Genomic DNA, 27,901 nt, shown 5'->3' with positions numbered 1-27,901 from the left:
TTAGCTCAATTCTCAGTTAAAAAAAATTTTAATCCTTGATCTATGCATTTTAATTCATTTTTTTTTTTTGACAAGTTTAAGTTTATAAGCTGTGGCACAGCTACTGAGCGCTAATTAAATTCATTAATCTTTGATCTAGAAGTATTTAAATTTTATTTTGGAATAAATAGAAATTTAGGTATATCTTTCATCATTTTCCTACAGTCGTCATGGCAACATAGTCATAATAGCAACAAAGTGATAGGAATTATGTTCTATTGTGCTTAAAATGGCAAACATTCAATATACATTTGAATTGATATTTTATTGAACACTTTTATGCATCTATGATAAACCTCACACTGTCTACATTGTTAGTAATGGTTTGATAAAAATTAGTCTGCAAACTACCTTTATAAAAATTTCCCTAGAAAAGTTAATTCCTCGGATGAGCACATACTTCCATTTTCTCAAAAAGGAAGAACAATTCAGATTGTTCTTTCACTTTTGTTTCAGGTTTTGTCAAACGGAAATTCTTCAACACAGTTGTTATAAAAAGAAACACTTGTAACATAGCAAAACCTTCTCCCATGCAAGCTCGCTTGCCTATAAAAGAAAGAAAAATCAATTCAATGAAATAGTAATCTCCAGTGCAAGTGCATTGCTCATACATTTATATTGTTTGTGTGTAAATACTTATAATAATGTATTATGTTCTTTGTGATAACTTAAACTTTGTTTTCTCTCCTTAGGATTTTTCTTTCATTTACTTCCTTATTGTTATTTAGTTGCCATGCACTTGTAAAAAAGGGCATTCGTGCTTTAGTTATTAATTTTTTACGCGCTCAATTCGCGACAATTACAATTCAAATCCATATTAAATTATGATCCCTTTTTCGGCAGTTATTATGGTTACTTATCATTTTTCAGCCATTATATTATCTTTTTTGAAATCCCGATATTTTAAAAACGTTATTATTACTTACATTTCAAATTGCCCATTTTAAAACAGTTTATAGAATGTGCTAATTTAACTGCAAAATTATTTGTAAGTTCAACTATCCCTTTGAAAATAAGATTTTTTTTTTTAATGATAAGATTAAAAACTTAGCATATTTTCGGTTTTTTAAAAGCTATGCAGATTTTTGTGAAATGCAATACTTTTTGTGATAGGGGTTCTTTTTAGGGTGATATAATGCCTTTTGCAGTTTCTAGCACCCTGCCCTTTTTAAGGTCTAGAATAAATACATACATAATTTTCAAATACATAGTGTTTATTTTATAATAGTAATCTGTTCGTTAGTATTTTTTATCTTTCTCTGATTGATTATATATTTTAATTGATAAAGTTTTCTTTTATTTAATGAAATTCAATATTAAATATTATTTGCAGACTTACAGGGAAAAGTCAAGGAATTTGAAAATATCTTCTCACTGGACACCATATCGATGCAATTAAATGAATTAATTGTCACCAGTCAACCCTCATATTAAAGGGGGGAAATTTGAAAATATGGATGTTTTAGTGTGCACTGATTGGGGGAAAATATCTTCTTGTAAGTGAATTCTTGAATTAAACATAAAAATGAAATGTGGGATTATCAATCTTAAATCACAAAATGTGTTAGTTAACTTCTGAGTTTCCACAATGGCACATCGCAACAAATGTTTAAAAAAATTTACATTTAGAAAACGCCTTTGACAAACAAAATGTTGTTATGCATATTAAATGTTATAAATTCGATAAGATTTTAAACATTTGTATTTCCTTTAAGCAACAATTAGAATGGAAACAGCATAATTTTTTTAAGTTTCGCTATGGATCATGTTTTCTACAGTAGGAAGCGCTGCAAGCTCTTGACTGCCTATACTTCCAGGTAACTGTTTTTGGTGTATTTTGAAACCATTTGGCTCTCAACGTGATCATTGTGTTTTGAGACACTCTTGAGTATTATTTCTTGTATTTGTTATCTGATTTATTATTTGTGTTTAAAGACGTAAGAATTGTCATTTGAAAAAAAAGAACCGTTATAAAACACTTCTTACCTTGTTAACAATTTACCAACCTTCAAAATTTCAATCTGAATGATAATTTGCAAACTGAACTTAATCTCGATACCTGAACATTATGCCAACACTAACGTATGAGGGTGCACGACTTGCACCAGGAGTAAAGCAAAAATAAACAAGGAAAAAGATGCTAAATTATAATAAGTTATTGAACTTTACTGCTTTGATTAGAATTAAACTTGTAATCTATAACTGAAGATTTTTACCCATCATGTTTGTATTAAAAAGAAATTACTTATTATGCTGAGATATTAAGCTTTGAATAGCGTCAAGTTTATAATCTGTACCATTGGAGATTTTTACCCATCTTGGGTGGGTGATTAAATCTCACCTATTCCAAATAGTGACAGAAGATCTGGTTTCTTTTGCCCATCCTTGGCAATAAATCTGGACGGTTTGAATATCTCAGGTTCATCATAATCATCAGGGTTCATGTGTGCTGACCAGAAGTTATAAACAGTAATGGCTCCTTTTGGAATTCTGTAACCACCAAGTGTTGTTTCCTCTACAAAGTAAACAGCATTAGATTTTTCAAGATCTTAATAATCGCTTATGTATTCAATCTTAAGTTCCCATGGTAAAGTGAGATAGAAAGCTTTTTTTTTTGTCGTTCATTGAATAAATATTGGTCTTCGTTAAACTGTTCTACCGTAAAGTGCTCGACTTCGCGTGGTCGTTGGGCTACTGAAACTGTTGTGCCGTCCCCTCTGCAGAGGATCAAAATTGCGATGGCATGTCTTCGGATCATCCTCAGGGATGTTTCCCAGACCGTCGCCAATAGCCCATTGCGCAGTTCTAGTGCGACGTAAATGAACCGCATCATTGAATAAAATGAGTAAAGTTAAAAATTTTGACATTAGTAAATGCTATGAAATATGAATTCTTGGTAAATAGTATGTTCAAAAAATGAAGGTGAGACGAGAATTTATTAAAAAATGATTATAAAAATAGCATTATTCAACCAGCACGAGTTGCGACAGGCTGGGATCTGCAAATTGGAGCGTTGTGGGGATTCTTCGCAGCAAATAATTTATTATGTTCCATGAAGCGCCGTGCTCAGCCGCTTAATGTTCCAAATGAACTTCTGCTGGAGTTGCAGTCGAAACTTGCTATTTCTGGCTCTAAAGACAGTCAAGTTATGATGACTATTTCACAAAATCGAGGAAATAAATAACATGATCGATCACTCGACATTTCGAAATAGATTGCCTTTTTTTATTTTAAAAAAAAAAAAAAAATTATAACAGATTCTGATTTAATTTATAGATTTTGATAATGGACGCATTTTTCAAAACTTACTAGACTTATTTTTTTGTGTGCGTAAAATGGAAGAAAGGAGTTACAACTGCAAAATTTTCTTATTTTCAAACTTCACAGTTTGAAAATTTTATATTTGACGTCGAAGAGGACGTGCTTGAAAAAAGTCGACTGTTATTTCCAAATAGTTATTTTGTAAGTGAATAAAATTTTAAATCAAGTAATATCTTACCAATCCAGTTTCTTTGTTTTTATTTATATAAGCAAATAACGTAGTTTTCATTAATTTATAGATAGGATCAATACCGATTTTTCAAAAATTAACTTTACAAACAATACTTACTACTACACTCCATGCTTGCCAAGACGGTGAATACTCCCGATGTTCTGAAGACCTCTGAGATGTAGGCATTAGTATAAGTTAGTTTGCTCTTGTCATCTAGTTCGGGATTTCTATCTGGACCCACCACTTCTAAGAGCTCCTGATAGACTTTTTCTTGCTCTTCCGGATTTACAACAGCAGCTTGAATAAAATTGCTAAGAAATATCGCCAGAGCCAGCACTCCATCACCCACAATTTGAATCAAAGATTTCAACAGAGCCTTATCTGAAAATAACATCGTTTAATAAGTTTGCAAATTTAAACATACATTGTTTGAGTTGCTAGAAATGTATGATATTCGGCCTATAGTGTATACCTAGAATCGACTGGCTAAATATGATTAAACATACATTGTATGAGTTGCTTTAAATGTATGATATTCGACATTCTAATTGTATACCTAGAATCGACAGGCTAAATATGAAATGATTAATGTTTAACAAATTTCCAAGGGATTCTTTAGAACGCCAAAGTACGAAACGGTTTAATATTTTCAACATTCAAATTAATTTCATTAAATGACTAATAAAAAGCTTACATACATTTTATACAACCCTCAGGCAAAGCATAGAAAAAAAATTTTTTATTTTGTTAAAAATCAATCGGAAAGTATGATGTATGGAATAATTAATTTTTTTCACCTTGCAGAGATCCGAACTACTTCGCTTTCAGCAAAAGTTTTAATAAATTGGTAGCGAATTAAATAGTAAAACTTGCAGATTTTTTTAATACTATTTTTATAACCGTCGTTGAACAGCTGACCCAATTTTTGAGTTTACGAATACTAATGTTCAACCACGTAGCTTTGTAATTTTGAACTCAATCCAAAAGACAAGGGAACTCTTGGATCAAGTATCGGGAAAAACTTGCCATCGGGGAGGAATTTTTGATGGAACTATGCGTTACATGGAGAAGAAGACCACGAGAACCTCCCACGGTTAGCCTGACGGCAAGGGGACTCTTACCCATGATCCGTCTACCACCAAGGATATTTCACGTCAGTGCAAGCCGGATGCGGAATTCGTATCGACCAGCCATCGCTGGGATTCGGACCCGGTTCACCTCATAGAAAGGCTCTATCCCCTGAGCCATCGCGGCTCAAAACTTGCAGAATAAGGATGATTACGCCAACTCTTTAATTTCGCGCGCAGGTCGTCGGGCTACCGAAGCGGGGGTGCCATCCCTTCCGCAGAGGATCAAAATTGTGATGGCATGTCTTCGGATCATCCTCCGGGATGTTTCCCAGACCGTCGCCAATAGCCCATTGTGCAGCTCTAGTGCGACGTAAAGTAACAACAACAACAGCCAACTCTTTAAAAGTTTTACCACAATATATTTGTAATAAAGTTGCATTTCATATGATACTTAGAATTTTCGATGTGTAGTGGTGAAAAAATTACTTAAAAGGATAAAATACTGAACTAAATAAAAAAATATCTGTGTGCCTGAGGTGGCTTGCTGCTCTCTTTACCCATTCATTTTGAACTTTAATGTGATAATTCGATGAAGTGGTAGGAATGCAAATGGATTAAAAGGAGCATCCTTGATGTCAGATGAACATTCAGTTATGACTATGTAGTTATATAGGACGTGGCGATTAAACTATAGAGTCATAAATAATTTTAAAAAGTTCATCTTGAGCGATAATGCAGCTTCTATAATGAAGATGAGGTTATGTACCTTTAATTGTTACGTCACAGCAATCGGCCTAATGACCTTGTCTTCTAGGTTATCTAGGTTGTCTTCTAGGTCTATTAGGTTTTCAAATACGAAGCTTTCGTTGAAGTTGGCTCCCAGCAAGAGGTTGCTTTTTAGTAAAATTTTATGTTTAATTTGGCTGTTTGTTTATCTATTGTATGGCTTTTGTTTATCTATTGTATTGTATTTGAGGTCATGGTGCATAGTATCATTTATAGCGTTCGTTATTTAGTATTTTATTTAAACATGCTATTAATTTGTTCAGCTGAGTTTAGGTTGCATTCGTCCTCACTGGTTAAAATGAAAAATGCTAATATAAAAATAGTTTAAATTTTGTAACTTTGAAAAAAAAAGAAGCGAAGTAAGTTGGCATGCTTGCCTATGTATTCGACTGATTAACTAATGACTAATCGGTAAAGTATGAAACAATTAATGTTTTACTGCTGAGACATTCTATAGAATGAGAAATGCAAAATCTAGGAACTTCGATACAGGGATTACGCTAGAATATAGTAATTTTATGTTTTGTCTAAAAACAAAATGCATTCTACAAAATAATTAAGCATTTAACTGAATGTTGGTAATTTGTACATCGACACTTACGTATCCATTCCCAAGTCAGAAAGAGTTTAAAGCTGCTTATTTAATTATAATTTGCAAGCATCGTACTTGCTTTATATTTATTTATTTCAAAGTAGAAAATGTTTTGGTGACTAAGGAGTAAAAAATACCTACCTGTAAAATATTCAGCTGTGGGATCTTTCTTTAATTCTCTTTGCTTTTTTTCATAGTAGAAAGCATCAATGCAATCACGTATATTATTTTCATCGTAAGTTGCTTTGCGCCTGTTAATTACCGTTGTTAACATGTCAATCATGGTCATATGAACTTTTTTAGCTTCCTTTACATTCATATGAAATGGGAAAAGAAAATACCTATAGTAAAAAAAATGAACATGACAGTTAAAATTTATATTTTAACGTCGTCTTCTACTTGTTAACTTCAAATTAAATTCTGATTTATTTTACTAACACTTGGAGATTTATTTCCCATTTTTTGAATATTATAATAATATTAAAATAATTATGTAAGAACATTAAAATAATTTAGTAAATCTCCAGCTACTGCTACCAATCCAAAAGTTCAATAATAATCTATGATCAATATAATTAATCGCTTAATCGACAATGTTCCATTCCTTTTTTTCGAAAACCCATTGATGCAAATAATAGATGCAAGTACTATTGGCATGATTTTGGAAAAGAAAACGAAATATTTCGTAAGTGCCCATCAGGCGTAGGCTCTGTAATGATCAGGAGATGTCCTGCTTACAGTTGCTGTCGTTTCGGGGGAAATGAATTTCCGAGCTTACCAAAATGTCCTTCAAATGTCTTTACCAAAAGTCAACCTTTACTAAAGCAGAATTTTTTGGCAGAGAAAATTGGATATAGTAGGCAACTACTCATTCAAGTAAAATTTAAAAAATTGGTTTTATGTAAACATTGTTGAAACTTTGAAATGGCCAGCTAAGTCACCAGATTTCAACCCAATAGAGAACTTATGGAGTGGCTTAGCACTAAGAGTTAATGCAAATGGGAAGCATTTTGTATCAATGGTGTTGAAATCAAGTTAAACAGACCCGCCGAACTTCATGTCAAAAACTAGTTTAATCCATTAAAACTAGAATTGAAAAAATGAATCAATTGAAAAAATTTTGAGAAATGAATTTGAAAAAATGAATCTCATGCAAGCATCTTGCATAATTGTTCTTTGTGTAACTGTAATTGCACAATTTTAAATTGTTTTTATTATTTTTTTATATGTTAGTTTTTATGTGGACCTTAAAGTTTTTACTCTGGATGAAATACTGTCCCGCAGTGGACTGATCGTTAAGACACGGTTCCCATCAGATCACCGAAGTCAAGCATCACTGGCTGCGGTCAGTGTGCGGGTGGGTGACCACTTGGATCAGTCTGCGTAGGGACCGAGGGTGTGCGGTATTGGTCCTCGTTAAACTGTGCTACCGTAAAGTGCTCGACTTCGCGTGCAAGTTGTCGGGCTACCGAAGCGGGGGTGCCATCCCCTCTACAGAGGATCAAAATTGTGATGGCATGTCTTCGGATCATCCTCAGGGATGTTTCCCAGACCGTCGCCAATAGCCCATTGTGCAGCTCTAGTGCGACGTAAATGAACAACGACGACGACGACTGGATGAAATACTAACTTTGTTTATGCTACTTTTTTCTGGTAATTATAAATCAGGAAGATTTTATTTTGATACTCATTGTGGTTGCATAATTTTTGAAGAAGATCACGAAGAATACATCCAGGGTTACGACGGGATTCGAACCCGCCACCTCCACGCTTCACACTGCGTTTGACGGGTGATACCGCTCGGCCAGGGAGGCCCCAAAAAAGCAGTCGTCTATATGGCCTTATATGTATATCTGTTTAAATTATTTGTGTTTAGTGGTGGATAAAATTCTTTTAATTCTAATTTTATATTATCTGATTTAATAGCTGACATACCCTTGCTAATCTGATATTACACTAACGACCACTGGAAAAAATATTTTCTGAAACTACGGGGAACCGTAGTAGTTAAAGTGTCTATCTTTCAGTGATGGTGGGATAAAAATTGCCCAAGATATATTTGTAATATATTTACATAAATTGCAATATATTTATATCTTTAAGTGCTCGATTTTTATCAGTTATTTTGAATTTCAGAAAATATAAAAATAAATTAAATCATTCCCTTTTTTTACGAATGGATAAATTATTTCCACTTCAGTTTTAAACTCTTCAAACTCATCAAATACAGGGTAGCTAGAATTTCGAAAAATTAAAGAATGTTGACAAACTTTTCTCAAGACTGCTCAAAGTTAACTTCTACCTTAGTTTTATAAAAATCAGTTTCTAAGTTTTCACACCACTATAAACAATATGAAAATATTTTTAACAGATATAAACACTTCAAAGCATGCATAATTTTTAAATTTTAGTGACCAGTTTAAAACAAACTTTAGGCAATGCTTAGTCAAAATACGTTAGGTTTGAAGAGGTTAATGAATTGCTTTGACTCTTTATCTAAATAGATTTGCTTTTGCATTATTCCTTGCTTATCCTTTTATATTCCCCACATTTATGATGAAGAAATAGATACCCCTTACCCAGCAGGGGCTTTGTAATTTAGTAGATAGGTGAATAAGCATACGATAACCACAATTCCGAGAGATTTTCTTGTTTAATAATTAACTTCAAATTTTCTGCCCCCACGGGAAATTAAATAAAACATATGACAGGGATATTTCCGTAGCGTGATCTGTTGCGTCAACTACAATCGCCAAATAGATTTTTAACTTGCTATTTAAAAAAATAATAATAAATAAACATGTAGATGTTTGATCAGCGGGGGTTACGAGTTTACACCTTTCGAGTTGGTCCCTTTCTGTGATGTTTTTTCTTTTAGTTTCTCGCGGACCGCTGCCCGGAAGTTTCGAAGACTTGGCGATTATTCTGCCACAGACCAGGATACGGAAATCTCCCCCATGTATAACTTTAGTTGTTGTTGTTGTTGTTCATTTACGTCACACTAGAGCTGCACAATGGGCTATTGGCGACGGTCTGGGAAAGATCCCTGAGGATGATCCGAGGACATGCCATCACAATTTTGATCCTCTGCAGAGGGGATGGCACCTCCGCTTCGGTAGCCCGACGACCTGCACGCGAAGTCGAGCACTTTACGGTAGCACAGTTTAACGAGGACCCATACCGCACACCCTCGGTCCCTACGCAGACTGATCCAAGTGGTCACCCACCCGCACACTGACCGCAGCCAGTGATGCTTGACTTCGGTGATCTGATGGGAACCGTGTCTTAACGATCAGTCCACTGCGGGACCCCATATAACTTTAAGAATTAATTTTAAAAAAATCAACTTTATTACTACATTTAAGTATAAAAATAAACTCTTAAGCTATCAACTATGTTACAATAAATCATTTAATTTAATGAAAATACATACTTAGCGAAGTATCCAACAAGAAGAAGGTTTACGCTGGTTTGGCTCATTAAGTTTGCGAAATATGCATTGCAAAAATCTGTGAGCTCTTGCTCAGTCATGCCGTCATTACCAAAGAGTGTTTGGCGCATTATTTTGTTGCATTTCGTCAGAAGTATTCCTGCGATGTCAACTGGTTGACCATTCGCTTTCCTGAGATCGTCAATGGTTTCTCGAACTGTGTCATAGATTGGACCAGAGAAACTCTCCTTGATAGTTGTCATCCCACGCTCTCGGAATTGTTGAACGAAGAACTTTCTCACTGTCTTCCATTTTTCTCCTTTCAGACTGGGAACACCTGGAAATTGACAGTTACAATTAGAAATAGTAACAAAAAACGGGACAGTAGTGCAGAAAACCGAAATTTTGTAAGATAATAATTAAGCCAAGCTCAACAAACTAATTGTAAATGAAAAAATAAGCATTGGCAAAATTCAACGAGTCTTTTTAAGTATTTCATTTTGTTTTCTAAACGTTGTCGAACAGTCGATCCAACTTTGGGTTTACAACTTCTAATGTTCAACTCCGTAGCCTTGTAATTTCGAACTTAATCCAGAAGACAAGGGAACTTCAGGATCAAGTATTAGAATAAATTTTGCCTTCGTGAAGGACTTTTTGAGACAACTAACCCCCGGATTTGCGCTACATTGAGACGGAAAATGACGAAAATCTCCCACGGTTAGCCTGACGGCAAGGGGACTCTAATCCATGATCCATTTACCACTGAGGATATTTTACGTCAGCATTGTGGTTGGTGCGAACCGAGTGAGGAATTCGTATCGACCAGCCATCGCTGGGAATCGAACCCCGGTTCATCTCAGTGGAGGCGAATTTTCTATCTCCTGACTCACCACGACTCTTTTTTTTAGGTATTAAAAGAAGTACTTAATTTTCTTGCACTAGAGCTGCTCAATGAGCTATTGGTCTGGGATACATCTCTGAGGTTGATCCGAGAAGACACCATCACAATTTTGAGCCTCTACGAAGATAATAGTTTATCCGTTTTGCTAGCACGCGACCCACACTCACACTATACGATACAACAGTTCGCGATACCATACACTCTCGGTCTCTTCAAAATCTGATCAAATTGATCGTCCTTTCTCTCTCACTGATCGCAGACAGTGATGTTTGACTTCGATGACCTACTTTGACCCGTGTGTTGAGATGAGTCATCTGTAGTGCTGAATCTTTTTAAAGAAGATAGCATACTGAATAGAAAATAAGTGACTAATATAAGTGAATTACAAGTAAATCCAGATGGTGTACTAATATAAGTTAATATAATAATATAAGTATATACTAATCCAAGTATACTGAGGTATACCAGGTTAATAATATACTAACATAACATAAGTATAATAATAACCCAAAATTTAACAGTAACTTAACTCAGATTTCAATAAGTTGTTCGATATTGATATAATCCGTGATAATTCGAATTTCAACCCAATTACCGCCTTTTTATGCTCAGACTGCATACTATCAAAATATGTACTATTAACTTTATCATACAACTCTACTCAAGGGGATCTCCCCATTCCAAAGATGATTTTCACTTCAAAACTAAAGATTTACTTCTTTAAGAACTTGATTTGTTGTTGCAACATACTACAACTTCAATGATATTTAGGACCTCCTAGAATACGACAAAACAGATTCGATGAATCGGTTAGTGGCGCTTCGCACCAAACGCTGAGATAACCCCAATATCCAGCATCCAGCAATAGAACAGTAATTTAACAACTAATTTTACTCTTGTAAGAAAAAAATAATTTTTTTTTTCTGATGATCCCCACTTTTTCTCGTTGTAGAATTTAAGTACCTGGGTTGAGAAAGGATTTGCATATTCATTTTTAAATGAAGCTTTAAAGTGAAATGCATAATGGTAAATGGCCAATAAAGTTTATCAAATGGTTAATGTAAAAATTTGCATAGATAAATATTTTGTACAGATACATATACAATAGACAAACCTCCTTCTAAAAAGTAGTGAATAAGGTTAAAAGTATCCGGCCTTTCATAGAAACAATCGGATTTAGTTATGTGAGCTTCCTTGACTGCTTTAGTTGTTCCTAAATGAATGAGCAAGCGTCCTGTGTAGGTGAAGCTGAAGATATCTCCATACTTTTTTCCATATTCCTGAAGTTGCAGATGGCATATGTCATGTCTCAGAATCGGCCACAAACCGAGGTAAGGAACTCCTGTTGGTCCAGGAGGTATTCCTTTCGTTTTGTAGCGATAATACAAAAAACTTAGAACAACAACTGCAATGGCAATGTAGAACGAGGATATATTGTTGGCAAGTTCAGAAGCGCTTAGTTGCATTGTGCGAGTCCTAAAAAAAATTGAAAACAGAGCTTAAGAAAATAATTCTAAAATTATTTATTAATGTAAAACAACTATGCTATTTACTTTCAAAACGTAGGAGTTACACATTTTAAGGGGTCAGTTGTCCTTTAAAATGATTAATTCTAGCTTTGAAACAATACTCGAAGCAAACCTAACCTTTAAGTATCGTTAATACAGGTTGTTAACAAAATAATGCAAATACTTCTATACTAAGTCTATGTAAACTAGAAGAAGTTAATTACAGTGACATTGAAAAACGATACTAAGTTTACACGGATAAGGAGGACACCATTTTTAAAAGCTTCAAACATGATCTTTTAAATTATGCCAACAGATTTGCCGTGTAAAATCTTCCAAAACATATGCAGGCATGCCAACTGCTCCGCTTTTTGCAAACGTTATAATGAAATAGGTAGAGAATTAAATAGTAAAACTTGTAGAATAAGGATAATTACGCGTACTTTTCATAAGTGTCACCACGCACGAGAGGACTGCATCATGATCATGATCATCAAAATATATCTGGGCACCTGAGGCCGTTAGCAACCCTTTTCCCATCCATCTTGAAATTTTATCTTCAAGGTGGCTCTTTTTGGTAATTGGAAAAGAAATTGGAGTGAAAAGGAAATTAAATATTTTGTGCTTTAGATAAAGATGCGTTGCTACAAAAATAAGCTGCTATTGACCTGAGATTTATGTCTTCTCTCATGTTTTCAAAAGTAAAAATTTCATTAAATCCTGCTGTGGTACAATTTATGATATTTTTTTTTAAAAAAAAATTGCAATTTAGCTTTGCAATATGATAATCTAAAAAAAATCTATGTTGAGATCGCAATGTATGTTCTTATTTCGGATAAACCATCTTGCTTGTATTTTTTTTCGGAGTATTTTATTCTTGCATCTTTTGAGTTTCTCTTGCAGTTATGTGGAAATGTTACACCAAGCTGGAGATGCGTAAGTTAGGATAAGACAGATCATTGAGATGTAGAATAAGCGTTTAAGTCTAAGTTCTAATAGACAGGGACAGTGATGACGTATTTTATGACGTCAAACCCCGCCTCCTTCCAAACGTGTTCCAAACAATTTTTCGAACGAACCATTTCAATGGCATTTCCTATGTGAATTTAAGACGGCAAGATTTTTAGTTTATTATTGAAATAAATAAATTTATATAGCGCTTCTAAGGGACTTATTCCTAATTTAAGTAGTTTTCTTTATACGGAGTATCAGTAGATTTTACGAGTTAAGCGCATTAAATGCTATAAAAAAAAGTTTCAAAATGGTCAAGTTATCTTTAATTTTGATGTATAAAAATCTAAGCGTCAATATTTTTAACTCTTGTTTCATGTTTAAAATAATGTCTTATTTTATTTAGAATTTGTTACATATTCTTGACCTACATCTAATTTTTTTCTTTAGTTATGGATAGGCATGCATTGTTTTAAAACGTTTTGTTATTAATTTTTAATCTATCTTTTTAATATAATTTAATCTATAATATATAATTATATCAATACTAATATGTCTGTTTATTTAATTATGTCTGATGATAAAATTTGTAGTAATTGTAAACTTTGTTTGCTTAAGATTTTCTGATTATTGATGCTAATTCTCATAAGCTTTAGTTTTTAACTACTAAATAGGAATAAATTATGTAACTAACTTATTTAATTTTAAATCTGCGCAGAGTTATAGTTTAAACTCAGATTTATTTTGACTTGAGATTTTATCTTGTTTATATTTGTCAACATCATCATTAATTAGTTTTTAACTATAGTTTTATGCATTAATTATTTGACAAAATTAAGTTACCTTATTATTAGATAATAAGGTATCTATTATCTAATAATAATATTAGATTATTTCTTAACGTTAGTAGTGTAGTGCTATATTAATGTGTAGTGTTATCATAGTACAGTGTAGTGGTATGTTAAAAGGGTCAATATTATGTTTAGTTTCCAGAATTTTAATATATAGAATAGCTAAATTATTTTAGAATTTTAAATTTCTAATTTTCATTTTAAAATGTGAGAGGAACAATTTTTTTTTAGGTGTTATATATGAATTTATCTTAAAATCTCAGATTCCTATTTTGTTCGATAAGAAAGTGCAACATGAATTTTTTTAGAATTCTTTAAAACATACTTATCCCATACATAAACTTTTATTTAACATTCATATTTATTAATCTATGTATTCACATAGATGTTTAAATTTTACTTATTTAATAATATTTATTTCGCATGCATTTCAAATAAATATAATTAAAATTTTTAAGAAATTTTTTAATTTAGAAACTTAATTCTTTAATTTATGTATGCATATTTAGTTATACAGCTTTTATTTTGGCAAATGTTACTGTTATCACTTTTCATAGAATAAAATTTGCATTTGACAGTCTAAATCAAAATTTTTTAAATTACCTTCATAGTAATATTCTATTTGTTGCAGTGAACGTAACATTCAAGTCATCCATATTTATTTCATAATTTGGTTGTAAATATGTTTTAAGACCTGTCAACTCTTTTGTTTATATAATTTTTTTTTTTTTTTTTACTTCCTATCATTTTAGTAAATTTGCCAATTAATTTGAGCTATTTTAAAAACTTGTATCTAAAATGCTTTATAATTTTCACTAATTTATCTGACTTTATTCATGCTTCTTACATAACTTTTTAATTTGTTTTAGAATTCTCATAATTATTTACAATTAATAAGTTGTCTCAATATTATAAAAAAAATTGATTTAATATAAACTGCTGTTTGTAGAAAATGCAACACCATGAAGGAATCATCAGAATCAAATGAAATTCGCAGCAAATGTCAATTATAGGATATTATGCAAATTAATAAAGTTTCAGAGCCATCGCGCGTGCGTGGCGCGCGCAGCGCCCTCTGAATTGATGCTGAAAGCGTATAAATAAAGTGCTGTAGCGGGACGTTGAAAATAGTCTATGATTATTTGTTAGTGGCAAACGTTTAGTGAGACCTGAGTATGCCTCCACGACGGAAGAATAAGAAATTCAAGCAACTTACGGAGTTTGAACGAGGGAGGATAATCGGCCTTCGAGAAGGAGGATTTTCCTATCGCGCAATAGCAGCTCGTATGCAGCGGAACAGTTCCACAGTGATGCGAGTTTGGAAGCAGTGGACCGACGAGCACCGAACAACTCGAAAAACAGGCACTGGACGACAGAAGGTGACGTCAGAGCGCGATGATCGACACCTGCTCCGCATGGCGGTGAATGATCGCACAGCTTCCTCCAGGCAGCTGGCAGCACATTGGTCTACTGCTACAGGTGTACAATTGTCGGCTTCGTCAATTCGTCGTCGTCTGCTGCGCCGTGGATTGCGTGCAAGGGTGCCATTATACAGGATTCCCCTCACGGCGGATCATCGACGGCTGCGTCGGCAGTGGGCTCTTGAGCACAGAGACTGGCGAGCTGATTGGCACCAAGTTGTCTTTTCAGATGAATCACGCTTCAATTTGTGGACCCATGATGGCCGTGTTCGTGTTAGACGTTATGCCGGTCAACGCTGCCTTCCTGAGTGTATTATTGAACGACATAGTGGTCGAACACCCGGAGTTATGGTCTGGGGTGCGATTTCGTATCATGGACGATCCAATTTGATACGAATTGAGGGTAATCTCAATAGCAACAGATACGTCCGTGAAGTGCTACAGCCCGAAGTCGTTCCTTTCCTTCAAGGCATCCCTGGAGCTATCTTTCAGCAGGATAATGCACGCCCACATGTTGCGCGGACTGTTAGAGACTTCTGTTCAGCACAACGCATGCAACTTCTTCCTTGGCCTGCTTATTCGCCGGATATGTCGCCTATTGAGCACGTGTGGGATATGGTTGGTCGGCGTCTCACTCGTGATCCGCGTCCTGCAGTTTCCAAAGACGAACTTTGGTTGCGCATACAAGCGATATGGAATTCTCTTCCTCAAGCAGATATTCAACATCTGTTTGACTCCATGCCACGTCGTATAGCAGCACTTATTGCAGCGCGTGGTGGCTGCACCAAATACTGATTTCGGACGCTTAATTTGTTTCTTTTGTTTTGAAAATTTCATCATTTATTTGTATCAGTACAAGTCGTTTCTGCATTAAATTTCATTTGATTCTGATGATTCTTTCATGGTGTTGCATTTTCTACAAACAGCAGTTTAATATACATATTTTAAGAAAAATTAAACATAAATTAGAAATAACTTTTTCCAAATAATAAAATTCACAAATTTCCGATTTCCAGATTATAAATACAATTTATATGGTAAACATTAAATACAAATTCTCTCAATCATATATACAAAAAGTTTTCATAATTATTTGCAATTAATAAGCTATTCCAATTAATATCATAAAAAGAGATTAACGTAATATTAATATATGCAACACTTTTCCTTGCCATGTCAGTAGTTAAATTCGACTCTATATTAATATATTCAAAGATTTAGTTGACCCACTTTTAACTACATGAGAAAAGCCATATTGTTTGCTCCGTTCAAAACTTTGTTTGGAACGAGGAGAGCTAGTGACGTCGTTGATGACGTAGGACTAACCCTGTCTATTTAGAGATCTGAAGAAGGATATGTAATAACTGTTATAACCGTAATAACTGCGCTGTTGATAACTGTTTTGACTTGATCTTTCCAATTAAATTTACTGTTTCTGACCAGAACAAGATATTTTGAGCTTTTGACAATGGGGATAGTTTCGTTAGAGAAAACAATTTAATTTTTTGGGTGGGTGGTTTTTCTCTTATGTTGAAAAATTAGTAGTCCCGATTTTTTCCTGTTTACTTTAAACTTCCAGTTTAGAAACAGGGTTTCCATTTCCTTCAGCTTTTCTTGGAGTTTCTGAAGGGCAATGTGGTTTTTCGATCTCAATGTCACGAGATGACAGCAATAAAGTTACATTTTATATAATACTTAAAATGAAAAATATTCAACTAAAAATAACTTAAATTTCGTTTGCCACTGGAAAATATTTGTTTACAAAGAGGAGCAAGTTGACATCTCTGCATTTGTTTCTAAAAAAAGATTGCTTATATAGAGTTAGTATAAAAGTGTTTCCTTTATTTTGTCCAACCCCTGTATTTCACAATAATATACTAAGATTAAAACATTTAGTTATTATGACTTCCTAAAACAAAAGCGAGAAAATCAGATTTGGAGGGATTGAAACTAGGATAGGTTTCGACAGAATCCGCAGAATTAACAACTTTACAACTGAAGCGTTAGTTGCAAGGAATGAAACAGTTGAAGAAGATGATGTAAAAGACGTACTAGATACTACTATATGTACAAAGGTAGAAGAAGATTATGTAAAAGAAATACTAGATACTACTATAAGTAAGAAAGTAAAAGAAGATTATGCAAAAGACCTACGAAATACTACTCTAAGTACAAAGGTAGAAGAAGACGGAAAAAGACGTCACCAGATGAAATTGGAAGCAGAATTGAATTTTCGTAAATTTTCTCAGAAAGTATTAATACACATTGTATAGTAAAGGTTAATAATAAGCATAGCTACCAACTTGTAGCCGTTAACCCCTTCCTTCTCGATCCCGTGATATTTCCGGGCTGGAGTGTTCAGTAGTAACGCGCCAAAAAGAAAAAAAACTGATTTATTTCTTTTGTCCGGAAAATATTTTATTTCTCATTTTACACACCAGTACCAAGATATTTTTAAGGGTATTATCAGAAGAGATGAAAACAATAAGAGGTGTAGGAAGGAAACTCGGTACTACTGTGCAGATTGTGACGTTGGCCTCTGTATCTCATGCTTTGAAGTTTATCACACAAGAAAAAATTACTAATCTTTATTTATATTATACGTAAGTTTAATAGAAAAAATTTTAATGCTTGAAACACATATTTTTTTAAATTTTTCCTGCTTGCTGGAAAACCAACATTAAGTCATAGTAAACCTACCCTAAATGTTGGCGCTTCCTAAAAATTTAATTTTTTAAAATTTCAAGCTAAAAACCAATCAAAAATTAAAAATAAATATACATAATTTTCAGGGATAAAAAAAAATCGGCACTTTTATGACCGTGTTCTTGAAAATTAACCGATCATTAAGGGTTCAGAAAAAATTTCTTAGTGGTAGCAACAGTATAGCGTTTTGACGCATTAAATCTTCAAGTTTAATCTACCACGACAAATCAATTCATAATTTTAAAAAAATATTTCGATATGATCGATTTGTTAATAAGTTTAGTTCTTAAATGTTTAAGTAGTTTAATTTTTAGAAAATAATTTCTTCTTTAACTATTGTTTCACAACCAGTTTTTAAATTTCTTTAACCCTTTCGCGCCGACTGTCACAAATAAGTGACAGCATAAATCCGTATCAATCAGGGTAAAAAGATAAAACTGGTAACCAAAGTAGTTCTTTAACAGTTTATTTGTAGGCGGAGTTATAATTTTTTGATTTATTTAATGCACCATTACTTTGTTCAAAATAAAACTATTTAGTTATACTTTGAATTAACATTGATTATATATATGATTAAACTAACAATAATTAAAGTAAAAGCAAAGTAAGTATGTAAAATTAGAAACGACTACATTTAAGTTACCGTTTTTTATTTAAATACAACTTGATTCTGATTTTGTGCGAATGCTTTTCTGAATCACCCGTCCCCAAGGGGTTAACGACCGTGCAAATTTACGGGTATAAATACATAACGTTGATTATTGTTTACCTGGATTGTTGTCGTAAGCCATTAACGCAAGAGGTGCTATTTTTCCTGTTTTCCAGTTGCACCATCTATGGCCAAGAATTCGATTTCTGAAACACCCGTTTATAGGGCGGACCCATTCATACATCCATTTATTCATCTACAAATCGTAATTTTGACCTGAACCAGAGAACGATCAATCTCCGATTCAATACCACCTGAGGTATAATTTGTTATGGAAATATGGAGGACTTTGTGACCCAACAGATTTAGCGTGCACCATTCTCCATTCACTACACAGGAAGTCATTGACCTGCTGGATTCAATCTCCCGTTCACACGAACGTAAATCCAGCCCCCTACCAGGCTATTCCGGCCACCGGGATATTTTTTTATTACATGTGGATATAAGAAATTTAGAAAAGATTTTTTTTTTCTGGTAGGAAAAAAAGAGTTCAAATCATTAGGTGTGTGAAATATCGGAAAAAATTACATAAATTATTCTAAAGATTACATAACTTGTCTACGTCAAAGAACATTAAGAGAAAATCTAAGGCCAAAAGACTTCAAAGCCTGATGGAAAGTAATTAGAAAAGATAAAATTGAAGAAAAAATTGGCAGAAGCTGGAAAAAAAATTCTCAAAATGCAAGTCAATGTTAGAAATTAAATAAAAAAGGACTTAGGAAAAAAATATAAATGAAAGTTTTTAAATTAATAATATCAAAAGATTTTAAAGCAGCTAATGCAAATTAAAAATTTTAAGTTTAGCCACCAGATTTTAAAAAATAATAACATAATTCCGTTCCCGTTTGCCAATATTTTAATTTAGAAACCAGAAAAAGTTATGAAAAAAAATATTTAGTTGACGATATATTGTTTTGGTTTTTTGTCGCTCACGTTGATTTTATTTTATTACTTATTTTTTTGCAGGGCAGTATAACTGAAATCAAGTCCTTGAAAAATTTTAGTAATGGTAGTAAATGAAGGTTCTAGAAGATATATTTTTATTTTAATATACCATTTTATCGTTAAGTGGCTTTGAAACTTGAATTTTCATATACTTTGGAAAACAATTTTTAGTGGTGGTTACACAGAAACTAAATATCGACATTTGTTTTATTTTCGCTACCACGTTTTAAAATTTATAAGACCCTCGGGAACATTGTTGAAATGGTTAAACCAGAGGTTCCCAAACTTTTTTTTCTCGTGGACCACTTTCAAAGTTTTACTATTTTCGGTAGACCCCCTGCTGCTACATTTCTACTGTATTCCCAAAACTCCTAAAAAATATCACCCTAAATTGGGGGAGTTACGAAGAAAAAAAAAGTAGCACATTTTCTTGTGTCCTAATTATTAAAATAATACTTGTGGTTATACAAAATTATAAACATTTATTATTACAAACAATCAACAATTGACAAAAAATCAACAATGAACTCTGAAATGTAAATCAGCAATAAAAAATAGTCATACTTTTAATGAGACGGATGTACTTGATGAATTGACAGCAAATTATCAATATTTGGCTTCAGTTTTATAAGAAGTAATCTCAAATCTCCCCGTTCTGTGATGTACAATCTGATCCTTTTTTTTTGTTAACAGGTTGGTAACGGCACTAAAACTTCTTTCGACAAGATATGACGAGGGAAACGCTATCAAAAATTGTCTCGCAATTTCCCACAGCCCAGGATATTTTTCGGGGATTTCTACCTGCAGCCAAAATGTTTGATAGCCTTTTTTAAATTTCACCTTCAGTTGGTGCTGAGCTCAAGTAGCTCCTCTTGTAATACCACATTCGCCTCTTCCGTTTCATCAAATGGGGTTATGATCCATGGTGGTATTTCCATCGTCAGAATATATTCAAATCTATTTCTGAAGTCATCATGTATGGTATTTAAATGCAAGCGGGAGCACGGGCAGCACTTTGCAAGTCTCGACATGTGGTGTACACTTGCACTATTATCTATTGTTATATTCAATTATGTGTTTGAACTGAGTCTCGAATATTTTTGAGTACCTACCTAGTGAATGATGCTACCTGCCTACGTTGATAGGTAAATCCAAGCCAAAATTTTTGTTCTTTATTATGAAAACCAGAAACTTTTTCGTGGACCCCCACTTACAACTTGTGAACCCCTGTTTTCTTTTCACGTCTATGTGGACCCCCGTGTGGTCTCCTATGGACCCCTCGGGGTCCACTTGGACCACTTTGGGAACCTATGGGTTAAACAATCTCTTTTCCGTTTCGTTCTTTCACCCTTGCTGTAACCCTGAATGCATCTTTGTGATGTTCTCTAATTTTATTCTTCAAGTTGACAAGAGCTATATTTCCCGTTAGCGGTAATATAAGATCAATGATTTAATTTAGAAATTGAATATTAATGAAATAAATGTTTTCCTCCTTCGGTAAAGTAAGCAGGAAAATAAGGTTTTTTATCATCTATGCATTCAACAAATGTTAAAAGTAGAATAATTTATTTATAAAATTTTAAAAGTCCGTAATACCTAGAGTACAGAGGCTCCCAAAAAGTGTTCCGTGGAAAGGCCAAAGAGGTTCCGAGAATTCGGACTTCTTCTTTTCTTCTTTAAACCAAAAATGATTTTTGAAACCTTTATTAGGTTTGCATCGATCCAATAAGCGATTATTTATTTACAATTTAGGTTATCATTTTTTTCCTGAAATTATTTAAATAAAATGTCAATAAAAAAATAGCAAATATTTAAAAAATACTTTTTTCCGATAACATTATATTGAATAAATTTAAAAAAGGATATTTATTTACAAACCATTGTAACAGTATTTCTCATCTATCTTTAATATTCAAAAATAAGTTACCAAATTCGGGGATAAAATATTATTTATCACTGATAACCATTCTCACCGTTTTTAACATTTTCAAACTATGCCATTTAGCTTATTTAATTCTGTTTGATTTATGCATACACCAAAAATTACTAGACTAAAATTCGAAGCAGATTTGAAAATTCAACTGTCCTATATAAATTTTAATACTGTTATAAATGACACAATAGAAAAATTTCATCGTTGGGCCCATGTGCATGGGTGAAAGCCCTTATATAGCAAGACGGAAAAGAGAAAAACCTGGTACGTAAAACATTTCATTCCAGCATTTTTTTCGAAAAAAATGAAATATCTGTAACTATCAAGATTTCTTTTATAATTCTGGCATATATATAAAACTGCTTCTTTTCCAAGATAAAGTAGATATTGTTGAAAAATTTAAAAAAAGAATAAGTAAACTCCTCCCCAAAACTAGCTATAACTGAAATGGTTTTACTACCAGCCTTTCCTCTTTTCCGTCTCGCTTTCACCCCTGCCCATGTGAAAGAAGTCGTGACTTCGATGCCCGCTGCCCGAAGACTAGAAGTGTAGTAAATCGTTACTGGTGCACGTTAAATCTGCCAGGTCACAAAGTCTTCAATGCTTCTGTAACAAATCAGTGTCTGTTATCAAATCTATTTCTTCTAAAATCACCCCTGCTTAAATTAAAAAAGAAATATTTCTTCATTTGTTGCTGATACCAAGGTGATAGAAGTTTGATGACTTTTATGTTGTAAATACTTCTATGGGCCGGGATAATCTGGTTGGTTGAATATTGGGCTAGCGTTCGTGAGTTCGAATCCCGCCAACTGAAGAATGCCCGTCGTGAGTGGTACACGTTAAATCTGACGGAGTCACAAAATCCTCCCTCCGTGTTTCCATAACAAATTAAACCTCTGGGGGTACTGAGTAGGGGATTGATTGTTCTCCGGTTCAGGTCAAAATTACTTTCTAATAGAAAGTTTCTATTGATGAATGAATAGATGTATGGCCAGCCAGGTGGGTGAGCGGTTAGCGCTCCTGACTGCGAAGCCAATGACCGCGAGTTCGAGTCCCGCTCTGGGCATGGATGTCTCTCTCTTGTGTTGTCCTCCGTTGTGTGTGATGACTGAATGTGGCCCTCCCTATGAACGGGTTTGTGGCAGTGTGGCGTGGGCAATGTTACTCGCCTCCGTGACTTTGGTTCGCACTGGGTAACGCGAAATGAGTAACAACTCTGGCATCTTCTAAGGCGAAACGAATAAAGTTCAGTGCCTGCCATTCAAAGAAAAAAAAAGTTGGGTCCTCCCTGAAAACGGACTGTGACGTCTGTTTGGCTATAGACGTATTTTTGGCAATATATGGCGCAACTGAAAAACAAGAATTCACCTTGCTGTTATTGGCAAGTGGCATTTTTCCCAATAACAATTTTTTCCCTATTAAATTTATAGTTTTATTTCCGGTTAGTTTATTAACACTTGTTAATGAACTTTTTTTTTTTTGAAGTCAACGCACCGCCAAAAGAAGTTTGGTCGTTTAGGATTGCGTAGCTGAATTGGGAATTGCTGCTTTAATAGATATAGTATTTCTTAATAGTTTGAACGAATATTATTTATTGTTGCTATAAGGAAAACATATACATTACAAGATTCAAAAATCAATTTCTCAGTCAACCCGTATCTCACGAAAAAATAAAACATGGCTGTTTTATGAGAAAATTTAAGTGAAAGAGGAAACTGGAAACATGTATTATGATGTATGCACCATTATGCATTCATTATACGATAAAATTATTAAATGTGAAGCAATCGAGAAAGACGTTTAGTCGTAACACACGTGGAACATTTTCTTTATGATCCGCTAAGTTGTTTTACTCGGTCATATGACCTCGAGAGGCATGACTCATATCCTAAAAAAAAGAAGAACGCAGCTAGCATTTGTTTTTACTCCATAAATAGCTAAAGCCCAAGAAAACCTCTTCAGTATCACGAACTACGAATTTAAATACCAACAACATTAATCGTATAGTAATTATATAATTAAAATCTTAATTTTATTTTTTAATCATCGATCTACTACGAATTTAAATACCAACAACACTAATCCTATAATAATTAAATAATAAAAATCTTAAATTTTACTTTTTAATCATCGATTTTAAACTCTTAATCCTTTCGACGAAGAATTTCTGTTAAACATATTTTTCGTACTTTATTTCTTTATTTTGTATTCATTTAGATCAAAATAAGTGAAAAATATTACATTCAGCATTTTAATAATTTATGGTTCTGAAATACAACATGAAAAATCGGTGCCTTTTTCCGTGTTAAAGGTAAAATCTTCCAAACAATAATTTTTTTCAAACTTGCACTTATTTATTATTGAAATTTCTTTTAATTTGCAAAATAAATTATTGATATAAATTTTCAAACTACTTTTTTTTCTATTTTCGTACAAATATAATACCGACAATCTACAATCTAACAGATTTTTTTTTTAAAAACAATTAGACTTTTTTTATGATTAAAAAATATCAAAATACATTTTTACTATTAATATTTAATATTATTATTGTATTATATAATATTATTATTGTATTATATAATATTATTATTGTATTACATAATATTATTATTGTAATTAGAGCATCAGAAAAAAAAGTATATAAGAGGGTCACCGGTGTCCCATCTGCGTCAAAGGGTTATTTTAATGCAATTATGTTTTTAAGTTATAATTCCACCAACTTCTACTCGATTAAAAAAAAAGGAAGGAAAAAAATCTTTTGAAAATGAATAATTTATTACTTCAATTTTCCCCCACCGAAATAAAATTCCTAATACTTTCTATGAGAGTAGAGATTTAATATGCAACTACAAATCTAATTCCATAATGTTAATAAACCTAATGAAAAACCTATATCCAGGGTATAGTTAATGAAAAAATTACTTTATTTGCAAATAGAACTAGATATCATTCACACCACACTTCATAATACCCTGCTTAGACTTCAGTTTATTTTTATTGCATAAGTTAATATTTAAATTAAATTTTTAAAAAATAATAAATAAATACTAGTAGCAAAAGCAGTAAAAAAATTCTTTTAGTAAGTTTATAATCATCATAACATTTTGGTTACTTAAATGAACGTATCTATAAGCGAAATCTTTTTTTTAAAAGCTTTTCATTTTTCAGTTAAAGATTGAGAACTCTTGCAAATCTTTGCACTATTATAATTTGTTATAGACGGGAACTCTTCTTTTTTAGAGATGATCCTGATCTATATCCGGCAAAACTTTGCAATACTTCATAATTTAATTATAACCACAGCTACCATAAATATATTTTTTAATAATTCAATGAGCTTATTAACACGTTCACGCCGGGGTGACCCACCGGTGGGTCACGCTAGATTGTCTCATCGGGCGGCGCAACGGAGTAAAAACTGGTAACAAATAAATTTCATTTTTTAGTTTTTTTTCCGGGTATAATAAAAATCCATAACTACCAATTGTTTTTAACGGATGCAATTTTTATATTGAATTGCTTCTTCGCCGTGATAAATCTCCTTACAGTAAACTGTTATTGTTGAGAATAGATTAACTCCTCCCGAATATTATCTAATATTGAAATAGTTCTTCTACCAGTATTTTCTCTTTTCCGTCCTGCTTTCATACGCAACACCCGGCGTGAACGTGTTAAATATACTCCTTATATTAAGCAAATATAATTAATGTCAAAAGTACATATGATGAGCTTGAAGCGATGCAAGCCACACTTCGTGAAGACATTTGTTTGGTAGTTTCCATCGATCTACTTTCAATGATAAATTAAAAAATATATGCTAAAAAAAAAGTTGCTAATTTTAATCTCTTTTGATAGAATTCGCCACTTTTAACATTTTTAGTCGCCCGTGGCATCCATGAAATTGAAACAAGCAAAATCATACCATATCTTTAAAGTAATATAATAATTATAATAAATAGAAAGCTGCAATTAAGTTCTTTTTTATTTCTTAAAGTTATAACAGCAAAGCATTTCTAAAAACCTACCTCTTCAGATGATGAACACTAAAACGTGTATGAAACCTCTCTGACTTCCAAAGCGGATAGCCTATTTGTATATGACTAAAAAGGATAAATTGTGTTTTCATTTATCCTTGGCGAGCTGAAACTGAAGGCCATTTGCGGCGTGGGTGACTCTCGAACAACTCGCCATTGATATTTTTATTAAATCTTTTTTTTACTCATGTTCTTCGAGCAGTGACTTCAGAATGCATTTTTGAAAGAAAGCAAAATGCCAAATGAACGGTCAATAATGAGTTCAACATTTTCTATCCTGCTTATTTATAAGTTATTTAATTCTATGACTACATTGTGTCATTTAACTGAACCGATTACTCGCCAGTGTTCCAAGTTCGGAAAATAATCCTTTTTCAATATGATAAAGATTGATAATTTGATTGTTAGCATTAATTTTTGAATAAGAAAACTTATGAATCTACCAGAATATTTTAATAATGCTAAAATCAATATTTGATTTATAACTATCCGCGTTGTTATAATAATAAACCAAAATAAACGCTAAATGATTAAAAAATTTCAATTTTTTTAAACACTAGAGTGCTACCAGGTTAAATGTTTAAACGAAAATTTTCCTATTTGCATACCTGCCAACTTTTAATCCCTTCCATTATAATTTTTCCCAGTGGTAGTAAAATAGAATAAAAATTTCAATTGCAAGCAAAAAAATACGTTGTATTTGAAAAAACATCAGCTGACAACCATGATAGTAATGCATATTACTATATATGCTTAATTTTTTTAAGAATAGTGGTGATCAAAATCATTTAAAAATTAAGTTTAAAGAAGAAAATATAGTATATATTTACTACCACTTTAAATATCAAAATAAAATTTTACGCCAAATGCGTAAAAGTTGGCAGGTATGTATTTGGAACATGCCTTTTCATTAAAAAAACTATAAGATAGTTGTTGACACTTACATTTCATTGTAAGCAAGCATTACCACAGGTTAAGCAAGATATTCCTACGGGCGACTGAAGATTCAAAATTTTATTGTGAGAGTCTATGATTAGCAACTTCTACAGTTTTTTTTCTTACTTTACTATTGATGAAATAATTAATAATTGAACATAGACTTCGTTTTATTATTTTCTTTCTACTTTTTTCCTCTCATTCTTTTTTGAAATATCACTAATTTGAATTGTAAGTTATAGTGGTAGTTACAATTAAATGATAAAAGAAATTACGAATAAAAATAAATTGAGTTACTACCACTTTTTACATTTTTTTGTCACCCACTGCATTCCCGTATTCTGCAAAGCTTTGAAATTAAAGTAAAATTTTTATCTGCTATGGGTGTGTAATAAAATGTTTTTTTTTCTTTTTTTGTTATTTCTATAATTTTGTGGTATTAATCTTTATTATTTAGGACATAATTCATACCTGCCAACTCTTCCGGATTTTCCGGAAGATTTTATTTTCATATTTAAAGTGGTAGTAAATATATACTATTTTTTCTTTTATAAACTTAATTTTTAATGATTTTAATCACCACTATTCTTACAAAAATTAAGCAGATATATTAATATGCGTTACTATCATGGTTGTCAAATACAGCAGATCCCGATCAAAATCGAACGATTTCGAGGAGGTCGAAGACCTACACAATGTTACAACTGTCAAAATTATGGACATACGCAAAGCCACTGCAATGCACCTGCAAGGTGTGTAAAATGCTAACTATACCACACAGCCAAAACCACACAGCCAACTATACTGGGTGCGAGACCCGCCCCAGCAGAAGGAGCCCTCGAGCAACATCAAATTCGACGCCTAAACTTGCTCACCGATTAGTGTCATTAATCGAAAAATTACAGGAATTGCTCAAAAATGAAGAAGTGCTACGTCTTCTAAGGGAGATCATCGGGGAGTCATCTCAAACCCAGTGAGTTCTATTCTTATTTTCAAGACTCTCAAGTTAAATTCACTGAACTTTATACACAGAGAGAACATATACACAGAGATGCCAACTTGCTCCGGACAGCCGTTAATGAATCAAAATTAAGATTGGAAAACAATATTGAAAGACCAGAGGAGATGGTGCTGAATAGCATGTGTGTCATAAAAAAATTAGTTTGAACATTTTTATCTTCATTGCATGTCTACAATGAATTTTTTAAAAAATCTTGTGAACATGAGAAAAATCTTTTGTAGAAACTTGTGGGAAAGTTTTTTTTTTAAATTTGTTTTATTTATTTTTTTCACCTTTGTTTTTTATGTGGCTTTTGCTCAAATGAGTGTTTTAGAAACTAGACACAGTAATAAAATGCTCAAGCTTAAAATCAGTAATTAAAAAATTGACAGAGCTCAAGCAGCATGTTTAAGAAAGTGAGCATAACTTGAAATGCCTCTTTAGAAAATGAGTACAGAACGAAATGCGTTCCTTTTTAAACTTTTTTTTTAAACAAAGTTCACCAAACCAAATCCAAGGAACAACCATAATTTTTTCTGGTGGGTTTTAAAATCAATAATTTCAATGCCCTCAAATTTTCAATAAGTAAACTT

General features: G+C 32.8%; 1 protein-coding gene across 1 annotated transcript; it reads right to left on the bottom strand.

The window, feature by feature from the left end:
• Window positions 1-285: 285 nt before the first annotated feature.
• Window positions 286-25,520, bottom strand: LOC107456582 (cytochrome P450 2J1). Its single transcript, XM_087163574.1, has 7 exons — window positions 25,364-25,520; window positions 11,426-11,787; window positions 9,414-9,747; window positions 6,122-6,321; window positions 3,650-3,913; window positions 2,381-2,554; window positions 286-585 (listed from the first exon to the last, which is right to left on the bottom strand). The coding sequence occupies exons 1-7, from the start codon at window positions 25,462-25,464 to the stop codon at window positions 416-418; spliced, it is 1,605 nt and encodes a 534-aa protein (XP_087019700.1). The 5' UTR covers window positions 25,465-25,520; the 3' UTR covers window positions 286-415.
• Between the last annotated feature and the right edge of the window lie 2,381 nt (window positions 25,521-27,901).

Source organism: Parasteatoda tepidariorum, chromosome 5 (assembly GCF_982258835.1).
Source record: "Parasteatoda tepidariorum strain Cologne lab strain chromosome 5, Ptep-v5.0, whole genome shotgun sequence".
Taxonomy (NCBI): Eukaryota; Metazoa; Arthropoda; class Arachnida; order Araneae; family Theridiidae; genus Parasteatoda; species Parasteatoda tepidariorum.
This window is presented reverse-complemented; position numbering and strand designations above follow the sequence as displayed.

Excerpts from the sequence above, each read along its gene's own strand:
- LOC107456582 (XM_087163574.1), bottom strand. The coding sequence starts at position 25,464 with ATGAAAACACAATTTATCCTTTTTAGTCATATACAAATAGGCTATCCG. Across the intron at positions 6,322-9,413 it reads CTTGTTGGATACTTCGCTAA|GTATTTTCTTTTCCCATTTC; the intron begins GTATGTATTTTC and ends TTTTTACTATAG. Across the intron at positions 3,914-6,121 it reads CACAGCTGAATATTTTACAG|ATAAGGCTCTGTTGAAATCT; the intron begins GTAGGTATTTTT and ends TGTTATTTTCAG.